The sequence below is a fragment of the Thermobia domestica genome, chromosome 3 (assembly GCF_964235325.1).
Source record: "Thermobia domestica chromosome 3, izTheDome1.hap1.1, whole genome shotgun sequence".
NCBI lineage: Eukaryota > Metazoa > Arthropoda > Insecta > Zygentoma > Lepismatidae > Thermobia > Thermobia domestica.
Genome location: NC_137456.1, coordinates 306,208,400 through 306,220,617, shown reverse-complemented (window position 1 = coordinate 306,220,617; position 12,218 = coordinate 306,208,400). Strand labels below are relative to the sequence as shown.

The window sequence follows — 12,218 nt, the reverse complement described above, 5'->3', positions numbered from 1 at the left end:
GGTACGTCAATTGGACTTCGTAATATAGATGAGTTGAAGGTTTGGAGACCTACCCAGTATACAAGAGAAAAATGGATGTGTCTAGTGAAAAGATTAGTTACACCTGACATCCTTGCTCAAATTAATAAGAATGAAGGAGACTAAAAGAAAAAAAAGGGGGACTTCTGTTTGTGTAAAAATAAGTTTATTTTCTTCTTTTTGCTCGTCCGAACGTAGGTTACATTTAATTTTTGATTTTTACTTAATTTAATTTTCTTTAATTCTCATTAACCAATGATAATTTCCAAATGATTTTTATTAATTCTGTCTTGTTGATGTGAAGAATTATAAGTCGATTCATAATTGATTAAACACAAAGGCTATTTTTATTATATTGATTTGTGTTGAAACTTTATTGTCAAAGGTAAATGACAATGGAATGATGAATGTTTTAATATAAATGTATCTATATAAAATAATTGAACAAAATGATATATGAGGTGCGATCAAAATGTAAAGAATAGCACTATTCTTATGCCATCATTATAAACGGACCAGTAGTTCTTAAATATAAAAGTCAAGCTACCTTGTAACTTTTATATCTAGTCCCATTATCGGGCGACATTTTATACAACGAGATACTTTGTATCGGTCGATAATTACTTGTATCTTGGGCAGAAAGTGCTTCTACACAAGCACTATACCAGATATAATGTTAACTAAAGATAACAAAAGAAGAATGTTTTAATATATGTAAAAAATATACATTATTGTATAGTTGGTTGCTATGTAGTTGTTTATAGAGACATAATTAACATGTATGATTGCAAGACAGTTTGTGTGAATATACGTTAAAAGAGAATCAACGAATAAATTATCTAACACTTATCATGGACTTGTAATTTCAATAGAAAAGGTGATAATACTAGTGAATATAATTACGGAAGATATTTTAAGGTGTAAACGATTACTGCCACTAAAGATTTACTTATATTATTAGCCGAACCAGGGTTGACGACTACCTTTGGTGAGTCGTTGTAATGTATACATTGTACGAACGGTCTTCATGTTTAGTCTTCATTGCGTTTAATCCCCACAATCCGTATGGAAATTGGACTTTGCTGGAATTGCTTGAAACTATGATATGTTGTAGATATTTTGATCCCAAGAAAAAGTCTCAGTGAGCACAACCACCAATCACTGACCGTTTGGGCACTACAGGGCCACTTTTTTTTAAAAAAACAGCAGATAACAATATTCTGGATTTCGGTGAAAATGAATGAAACTGTGATATGTTGTAGATGTCGTGATCCTGAGAAAAAGTATTAATTTGTGGCTATCGAGCAACTGTAAGTCCCTTGGTAGAGCATTTGTTCCCATTCGGGAGGTTCGGTCCACGCCGGGCATCCTGTGTAGGGTTTTCCAATGCCTTCCTTTGTCTCGCAATATGAATATCGAGATGTTACCTATACTTAAATGGTGTTGGCAGCTACTCTGCCCATCCCTTTTCCTGATGGTTGGACAAAATGAGAAGATCTAAAATTTTTCACGGTTTCATACAATTCCACCAAAATTCCAGAATATCATTACTTTGTGCTGTTTTCAATAAATGGCCTCGTACAAGCCAAACAGTTAGTGATTGTTGGTTTTGACCATTGAGACTTTTTCTCAGAATCATAATATCTACAACCATGGGCGCCTGAAGAAAATCTTCTAAGGGGGCTCATCTCCCTGGTTTATACTGTATTACGTTTGGTACTTTTTATTTGCATTAAGAAAATTTTAAGAAATTTAATACATTTTCGTGAGTCAGGGAGGGGCCCGGGTCCCATCCTGCCCTCCCCTTCGGGTGCCCATGTCTACAACATTTCACGATTTCAAGCAATTTCACCGAAATCCAGAATATCGCTACCTTCTGCTGTTTTCAAAAAAAGTGGCCCTGTAGTGGCCAAATAGCCAGTGTCTGGCGGTTGTGTCCATTGAAACTTTTTCTCAGGATCATAATATCTACAACATATTACGGTTTCAAGCAATTCCACCGAAATCCAGAATATCTTTACCTTCTGTTATTTTCAAAAAAGTGGCTCTGTCGTGGCCAAACGGTCGGTGATTGTGGGTCATACCCATTGAGACTTTTTCTTAGGATCACAATATCTACAACATATCACGATTTCAAGCAATTCCACTGGAATCCAATTTCCATAAAGATTGTGGGGATCCTTTATGAAAAACATGATTATATATTAAGAACCTTCAAAATAAAAGGGAAATTAAAAGAATTATGTGCATATCCATGATGATACAAATATCTTGAAGAACAATCTTACGCAAGGGTGCCCAGGGCGGATTTTTGGAACCAGGTTGCGCCTATAAAGTTAGTTTTTATTCGGGGGGGGGCACAATTTTTAGTTGAAAATAACACCATCGGACTTCATTTATATTATAATGATACATTTAAGAATGGTATGTAGTTCCGAAATTGAACAAATTTGGTCTATGAACCAAGTTATTACGGTTTTGTCACAGACAATCCTTAATTTTTTCTCACTTTCTGATGTAGCCTCCTCTATTATTTTTTTTAGTGGGAGGAAGATGGGTACCTTTGATCTTACGATAGCAATAAATTCGAAAGGTGTCTAAGAAGAACTAGGTAAATACCTTTTGAGTTTATTAGTAATATTTACGTAATAGTTATTACAATATACAATATGCACAATGTACTATGGTTTGCATAATAAAAACAATATAAAACATCTTTACATCATGGGTGTTTCTTCTTGTTGTTGATCTCTAATCAAATTGTACATAATTTTACTTATTTATTTTGCAGTTGAAATGTTGCGGTGCCAATGGGCCCTCTGACTGGACCAATAGCAAATATAATGGAGACAACAGGGAAATTATTGACATGACTATAAGTGCATTTGCTGGCTATAAGATTCCTCCCAGTTGTTGTATATATGAAGAAACCAACCCTGCGTGTAGCAATGGATTCAGTGTTAAAGTGGCGCAGGACTTGGTGAAGACTGCACATGAAGATGTATGTATTACCGATCGTTAATTCTACTTCCTTTAAAATGTGAATTTTGTTGAGTAAAAGTGTGAGTTAAAAGTTATTTGTTAAATCGTGAAGATTCATCAATTTATCTAGAAAAGAACTTGAACAAATAATCTAGTTTGTAATATGAATTTCATTTTTTCCTTTAGTATTTTGACAATAAAAAATAAAATATTTTTTTTAAACTAATACACTAACTAACAAAATAAAAATGAAAATGAAATGTTTAAGTTTTACGTCCCACGATTATGCCGGTTAGACTAAAGGAGACGGTGATGATGAGAGATGAGTGAAATGGTGGAATGAAGAAAGTGGGAGGAAACGGGAGAATCCACGAACACTGTGTTTGTCCACCACAAAGTCCACACGGCGCGAGCTGGGATCAAACCAGGGACCCCGAGCACCGGAGGTGAACGCTCTACCACTGAGCCACCGCGCCCCAACTAACAAAATAAAATAAATGATACTAAAAGATTAAAAATAAAATATATTAAAAAACTTTTAGGAAACAAACAAAACAAAAGAAACCATACTAAAAGATTAAATATAAAATATATTTTTAAAAACTAAAAATGAAAAAAATAAAAGAAATGATATTAAAAGGTTAAAAGTAAAAATATCTTTAAAGAAAACAAGCAAAATGAAACTAATCATACTAAAAGATTAAAAATGAAATATATCTTTTAAAAACTTTAAAACAATGACAAACAAAACAAATAATACTAAAAGGTTAAAAATAAAAAAAAATTAAAAATTTAAAACAATAACGAATACAATAAAACAAATCGTACTAAAAGCTTAAAATAAAATATATCTTTTAATATCTTTAAAATGATAACAAACAAAATAAAACAAAATCATACGAAAAGGTTGAAAATAAAATATATCTTTTAAATACTTTGGAAAAAAATAACAAAGTAAAACAAATCACACTAAAAGGTTAAAAATAAAAAAAAAATATTTTTAAAAAACTAAAAAATAACGAACAAAATAAAACAAATCGTACTTAAAGGTTAAAAATAAAATATAATTTCTTAAAAAAATATACTTTTTGAGTTGAGTTGATTTTGAGTTTTACGTCCCGTTCAGCAGCGAGGCTATATGAGACGTGGACCTACTGATTAACGTGGAATCCGAACCACATGAGCTCCCGCCGGGAATCGAACCCGGGTCTCCCACGCCAAAGGCGCGTACGCTAACCGCTTAGCCACGGAGGAGCTCAAAATATACTTTTTATAACAATTTTAAAAGGAAAAGATTAAAAAGTTAAAAAAAAAAGTCTTCAATAAAATTACTTTAAGAAATATATTTATGCATGTTCAGAAAGAAAAGCACGGAGAGAGCTCTCATACAATACAATTTTAAACTCGTTACTCAAAAGTAACGCTCATTGCATACGAAAAGGCGGATATCGATGTTTAAAAATCAAACAAGAGATGTAAATTTAAAATACTTAAATATATAGAAATATACAGAAGTAACAATGGAATATTTTATTTTGACCCAGCGTATGTTACTGTGCAAAATTTCATCGTGTATGACGTCAGGATATGAGTAAAAAATTGCTTACTCTTTCATTCTAAGGAATTGCTTATCCTTACCATTCTTTCTAAGATATTGCTTATTCTTGCAATTCTTTCCAAAGTATTGCTTACTCTTTTAATTCTCTCTAAGGAATTGCTTACTTTCTGTAAGACTTCGCTAACTCTTTAATTCTATAAGAAATTACTTACTTTTGCAATTCTCTAAGGAACTGCATACTTCTCTCTAAAAATGTTCACTATTTTAATTCTCTGTTAACTGTCAACAACTGCAATTTTCTCTAAATAATTACTTACTCATGCAATTGTCTTTCAGGTATTCCGTATTCTTGCGATTCTTTGTACGGAATTGGGTATACTTTCTTTCATTTTCTCTGTGAAATAACTTATTCTTTCATTGTCTCTCCAAAGGATTGGTTCCTCTGGAAATAATTTTCTGTAAGAAATTGTTTACTTCTGTAATTCTCTAAGGAATTGCTTCTTGATTTGAAGTTTACCGTCCCATTCAGCAATTGTATACGAGACGCTGCCTATAGCAGATGATACGAACCATATGAGCTTCCGCCGAGGATCGAATCAGAACCAAAGGGGCGTACGTTATCCACGTAGCCGCGACGGAGCTTTGCAATTCACGTAAAATGATTATTCCTATAATGCTCTATAATTGCTTACTCCCGCAATGTTCTCATGGTTTTGGTTACTCTTGCAGTTCTTTCTAAGGAATTAGTTACACCTTTAATAAATTGCTTACTCTTAATGGGATAAAATAACTTACATTCTTTTGTCTTGCAGGGATGCACTGAGAAGCTGATTCAATTCCTGGAGGATCATTTACCGTTAATCATCGGTATCGGGATTGGCATCCTCATTATAGAGTTTCTGGGACTCATTTTCTCCATGATCTTATGTTGTGCAGTGCGGAATATGGATCGGTACAAGGCTTGAAGCAGATAATAACAGAAATTAACAACCAAAAGAAAAAGAGTTTTTTTAAAAAAAGAGAAGAAAACATCAATAACAAAAAAACAATTTTCAGGAAAAAAGACAACGTACTTAGAAGAAAAGTAAGAATATTTTCAAAACTAAAAACAGACAAAAAAAAAAAAAAAAAAGGCAGAAGGAAAGCTGTACAGTAAGTGTGTTAAAAAGAATATTCAGCTTCAGTACTACCATCACGATATTTAATCATATTATCCCCCTCAAGCACTTGTTAACGACTTTTTTTTTTTACCTGACCTGCCTGAGGGACACTTAAGGAAAATGCTGCTGTTTTTTCTTCAAAAAAAAAAGCGAACATCTGAGAATTTGTATGAATGTGTGTGTGCTAGAAATAAAGAGAAAGAATGAGAATAGAATGAATGTAAATAAATAAAGAAATAAACAAAAGATTAATGTAATATTCTTGTTATTAATGTGTATCAAATATTTTGTCCCGTTTTTCCTTTTTATTGTAAAAAAAAGAAGAAGAAAGAAACATTTCCATCAGAGCAAAATATTATATATATATAATGTACATTTTTATCTTGTAATCTTGAATGTACTTTATTGTTATTTGTATTGTTATTATATAATTAAATATTCTGCACTACAGTCAAAACAAAACGGTAAAAATAACTTTTAATGAAAGATAGTTATTGTGAAAATAACTCAGAATATGTCAATCGTTTTTTTTACCAAGAGAAAAAAAAGTCTTGTATAAAATACAGTTCAACAAACAAACAAACAAGAACAACAAAATGCAGCTATGCACAGGAGACCAAAGGGGATGTACAATTGTTTGTAAAGAAAAATATATAATAATAAATATATATATATATTTATTACATTTTTATATGTATACTTTTAAGTAAAATATTTACTATTTCAGTTTGTTTACGATTTTTAGATATTCATATTTTCTTATCTTTTAAACTCAACCAGTGCTATAATTTAGAACAACACTATTTTCGTACGAAATACTTTAAAAAAAATAGTATTTGACTTACATTCAATATTTAATATTAAAAATAAAATCTCCATTTAATACTATACTCTCTTATTATAGGTGCAAACTAAAAATTTGTGCCAAGTTTTTTTTTATTTGATACTTTTTTCAATGAATCTTAATCAAATTCATAATGTTATATATATGATATATACATATAAATAAAGAAATGAAAAGCTAAAATTGTATTTAAAATTAATAGTGGTAGTTGAAAAATTCTTAACCCCTTTTAGACTTCTTCAGCAGTAGAACTATTTTTTCAAGATTTTGAGGGCATAAATTGCTTTTAAGAAACTCTTACGAAAAATTTCTTAGTATTACGTATATATATATATGTTTATAGTTAAAAGCCGCTTTAGTCATGTGTCCAAGTATTGAGGTAGAAGCATAATTATTGAAGTGTACTTAAAAAGAACTACAATTCGAAAGAAATTCATTAATTAAGACGTGAGCGTAAGAATAAAACTACCTTCTCTGTCCATTTAGGTTATATATAAATACATATTTTATATAAAAGAACGCAAATCGTAATATTAAATGTGTTTATTTACTTAGATTAATATATGTATGTGTGTCTGTGTATGTGTGTTCGGTAATTATAATATAAGTATGCACAAAGATCGCCAGATACAAATAGAATATGGATGACCCCCTTAAAATGATTATGAAACTTTGTATATTATAAATCTATTTTATTTTTTAAATAACATGGAAGTCCAGTGTTAAATAAAAGAATATAAAGTTAACATCAGCTTATTTTTGTATATAATATTGAAATATAAAACATATTATTTTTGTTCAATACATGTAAATACACTCAGTTTCATGAAATGTGTTTATTGTTATAAATACTTACACGCGATACTATTTGTTATTACGCATTAACAACATCTTAGGACATCAATAGAGTTAAAGTAAATAAAAAAAAAACAAATAAATAATAAATTAAAAATAACATAAATTAACGATATATTATATTGAGTATTTAAGTCGACAGACAACAACGCAGGAAATACAAGAAATTACATGTTTTTCTTCCACTTCTGCCATAAGAAACGACAAAAACAATAGAAGCAGTTAATAAAACAAAGTTGTTCTAAGATTTATCTAATAAAATTTAACAAAAACAAACATACGGTATGTAAAGAAATGAAAATATTCTTTGATACCAATTCCAAATGCATGCATGATTATATTCATGAAATGCATACAATTATACTAACAACTTCATAAATATTATAATACAAACATTATAAAGTGAACTTTTAATAAATTACGGTAGTTCTGGCATCAAAATAGTGCGTACATGGCACAGAAAATAAAACTAAAGATTAAGATTCAGGTATTTATAAAGCAAAATGTATTTTTTTTAAAGACAGGAATAAATATGTTACAAAATGAAGACAGTGTACAGAAAAGGTTATGAAAATGCATTTATTGTTACATCACTTAGCACTGGAAGTAAGAAGCTATGTTTGTGAAAAAAGAGAATAATAATAATAACACACAAACTAATAGGGACCACTCGAGATCTGTACAGAGAATTAAAATGTTTACCTAAGAACCATTCTCTTTACTAAGGAATGTTAAATTTTTCATATCTGCTGAAGAACAAAGAAAATTAATCTGTAATATATATAAAATGTCATAGGTCACTAATGGAAAACTCACAAATGACAAAATTTTTTTTTTAGAAAGTACCAAAAATCAAGGAAGGGAGAGACGTGGGGAAATGTGTTCCTACAGATCAGATATTATCCTTGCCTGTGTAGAGCATGTAAGTGATGTTATTATATGTATAAATGTGTATGCAGTGTGTATATTTTCTTTTATTCTAATCGTCAAACTTTATAAAGATTAAAATTAGATTTATTTCATAATTTGAACGGAACTTTTGCTTTTTTAAATCCCAATATAAGATGAGCAGAAAACTAATGAAGCAAAATTCAAAATATTTATTTCATTGCAACTTCAAAAAACTCTTTATTATATCTTATGAAAAATTAATGAAAAATTTTCATTTGACAAAATCGTGACACATGGGTGATAAAAGTTTTGCTTATTGATACCCAAACATACATTGAGATTTCACTGCTTGTCAATTTGTATTTTTAAAAGGAAAATTTTTACATTCTCCTTCTGTTGAAAGTATTTATTTATTTATTGTTAGAAAACATATACTAATTCTACATATAACGCGAATATATTCCAACAATTAAGTAAACTTTTGTAATAATAAAAAAAAAACTTGTGTTAGTAACTCTTAATAAATATTAAAATCATTGACTAAATCTAAAATATCCTTTACTTTAGATTTTTTAAAGAAAAAAGTTGTACAAAAGAAATGAACAAAATTGAATAAAACTTAAGTTCTTCTACCTCAATACTTAGATTTGTTTTTTTTAATTAAAAAAAGACAAAAGGCTTAGTACTTTTATTGATAATACTCATTTTTTTTATTTTGTGTGTTTAGTATGTACAGTGCAGATGAATATGTCAATGTATAAACCTTATATAGATAAACAATCAAGAACCAGAAAAGTGTTCGCACATTCAAAACAAACGTAAGTGTATTTTTTTTAAAAAAAAAGAGAAAACAATTCTCACTCATATAAATATAATTAAAATATTTACTTATACATAACATATGTAAGAGAAACTCACATCACGTTAATTAGATGAAAAAGCGCACGTACTTGTACAATATTGCTTGCTGTGGTAGTAATGATACTAAATGTACCTGCCATATTGAATGTAACAGTAAACGGCTTCCAAATATTATTCGTTTCTATACATGTGTTCCTGTCATTTGAACGGTACTTTTTTTTAAAAGTATGAATTACAAAACTATATATGTGAGAATGGGTCTTCTACCTCTTTTTCTATATATATAAAAGGTGTTGCTATTACAAAAACAATTAAATAAAATTAGAGGGACAAAACCGGGAACGAAGTAAGAAAAAAAAAGAAGTTTATATATAAAAAAAATAAGCTAGTGATTATTTCTTCTTAAAATAAAGTAAGAATTTTGCTACAAATCAAAGTTATTCATACTTAATTATCGTTACATCATTAATATTTCCTGTTTTCTTTAAAATTACTATTTTTAATTTTCTGCCACTTTATATATATTTTAATATTTTTTTATTGCTTTTAAAGACACATAGAGGTTGTTTAGTTACCCCATTTTTTATTAAAATTCAGTTACTGTACAATTAAATGCAGAAGCTCAGGGCAGTAAGTGAAGTGTTTACGTGTAAAATGTAATGCACTTTTAATTTATAAGTACGAAACTTTAAGTGGCAGAAAAATAGTGTGTTTCTATTAAGTAATTTTACTTTCTTAATGACTTATAATATACAGTTGAACTTGGTCATAACAACAACAAAACGACCTAAAAATGTTGTTATAAATCGAGATATGTACTATCAATATCAGGCATTGAAGGTCAGAAATGATTAAGTATTTGACCACTCGATCAAGCGTTTATTAGAGATACGAGTTTGATACTGACGGTAAAAAATCATTTGTCTTATGAGGAATAAAACTGCAGATTGATTATACGGACCCACAGATTTGTAAAATTTATAGAAGAAATTTGTAATAATATTTTAATATAGTAGTGTGTAAGTAATCGAAATACGGTGTGTTCTTACCTGCGAAATGCGATTTATGTGAAAATATATTAATGAAAGCCAAACCTGGTATGCATGCATTCGCCCATAAGGTAAGTAATGGTAGATTAAAAGAAGACAATGTGACGTGCGACGAATGTAAAGAGCAAATGACTTTAATAAAAGATATCTTTGTATCGTGAAAGCAGTGGTTTTCCACAATCCTCGTTTACCGTATACGCATCATCGCTAACACGCCAACTCCATACGAACGCAACCCCGTGCGACCCACCTGCTGCACTCCTGCCGTGACTTGGTTGAGTAGCATTCGTACTTTCAGTGGCCACCTAGCACAGGTTGGTTGGTGTTTTTGCACAACGCCTCTTCAAGTGAATCTGCACCGGGTAATGGAAGTGCACAGCTCAAAAATGATTGCTGCAGGCACAGAAAGTTAATACAGAGAGAAATAAGTATATATTTCATGAATCTCTGTATGGATCTGTATAATCAATCTGCACGGGAATAAGTTCGTCTCACTGAATATTTGGCATAGTAGAAAACGTGTCGCAGAAACCGATGTTACTATACTAAAGTTCAACTGTATATATATATATATATATATATATATATATATATATAACTCTAATTTGCATATATTGAATTTGTCTGAATTTTCTTTAATAAAAAAAATATATATAAGTTGAAAAAAGCCTGCGGATATATGTTAAGATATTTACTATCGTACGAATACTCAAAACTTCATGTAATGAAACAGATCTATCATATAAGTGTTAATGCTTGTTTCGATTACTTTTATGTACATTTTTTACACACATATTTTTTCCAGCAGTAATAGTATAGATGCATTCTCTTCAATATATTAAAAGCATAATATTTTTTCAAGAAGGAAAGAACTTGTATGGTTTTGTAAATTGTAAACAAAAAAAAAAAAAAAAAAAAAATGTATTTACAAAGTATAAATAGCTTCAACTTTCTGTCATGTTATAATATGTACATGTGAAAGCATTCTTTATATTTGTTAATGTAAGTGTTGCTTTCTTTCCTTTCCAAATGTGGCGAAATAATATATATAGCTATATGCATGTATTCATTTTGTAAATAAGTTTTATCTTCTGATTTTTGTATTGTTTCGTTTTATTTCAAACAAATACACTGACAATAGCAATTGAAATGCTTCATTGAAAATGTGTATGTATGTATGTGTGTATGTACGTATGCATGTATGGAAGGCGAGAATTGATTCCTAACAATAAATTTTACCCTTCCACATTACGTGACTCTTATTGAAACAGCTCTTGCTGTATTTCCTTATATACGAAGCAGGGCCGGATCCAGGATGGACTTCTGGGGAGGAGGGTAATACTGGTACTTAGAGCTACTTTTAAGAGCTCCAAACGCTGGGATGGGTTTTATTTATATATAAAATAAGAAAGTTTCCTCTTCTGGGAAAGGGCAATCGTCTCCCCTGGATTCGCCCCTGATACGAGATGTATTCACAAAGTATCGAAACTTTGGTTGTCAATAATACATTTATTGAATTGGAAATCCAAAACACTAATTCTCTTCAAAGTAGTCTCCTTGGTAATGGATACACTTCTCCTTGCTCTCTCACCCTTGTTGGAAACACTTCTGGAACACAGCTTGAGCAACCATGCTGTCGCACTCCGCATGATGTCTTCTCTTGACTCAATTTGGGCCCCTTTTAGTGGCATTCTCAGCTTGAGAAATAACCAAAAGTCATACGGAGCCATGTTAGGTGAATAGGGAGCCTGATGACACACACAGGAATGTTGTGTTTGGCGATGAAAGCCTGTGAAAGAAATTTCGTGGACACTCTCCTCATGCCCAAATTCTCATTCAAAATTGAATGTACCAATCTGATTGAAAGGTTTTCGCTGGGTATCGCCAAGCTTTTGGCAAAATTTGATGTAATATCGGTGCTTAAGTTTTTGTGTCATTTTACAAAATAAATAAATAAAAATAAAAAAACCCGACGACCGCTCACTCTACACGTCTTGACC

General features: G+C 30.4%; 1 protein-coding gene across 1 annotated transcript; it reads left to right on the top strand.

Annotated features, from left to right (window-relative positions):
* The first annotated feature begins 2,795 nt into the window (after nucleotides 1-2,795).
* On the top strand, nucleotides 2,796-11,466 carry LOC145681121 (CD63 antigen-like). The gene is made up of 2 exons (XM_081752547.1): nucleotides 2,796-3,019; nucleotides 5,371-11,466. Exons 1-2 carry the CDS (start codon nucleotides 2,888-2,890, stop codon nucleotides 5,521-5,523), a joined length of 285 nt encoding a protein of 94 aa, XP_081608673.1. The 5' UTR covers nucleotides 2,796-2,887; the 3' UTR covers nucleotides 5,524-11,466.
* The last annotated feature ends 752 nt before the right edge of the window (nucleotides 11,467-12,218 follow it).

Excerpts from the sequence above, each read along its gene's own strand:
- LOC145681121 (XM_081752547.1), top strand. The coding sequence starts at position 2,888 with ATGACTATAAGTGCATTTGCTGGCTATAAGATTCCTCCCAGTTGTTGT. Across the intron at positions 3,020-5,370 it reads TGAAGACTGCACATGAAGAT|GGATGCACTGAGAAGCTGAT; the intron begins GTATGTATTACC and ends TTTGTCTTGCAG.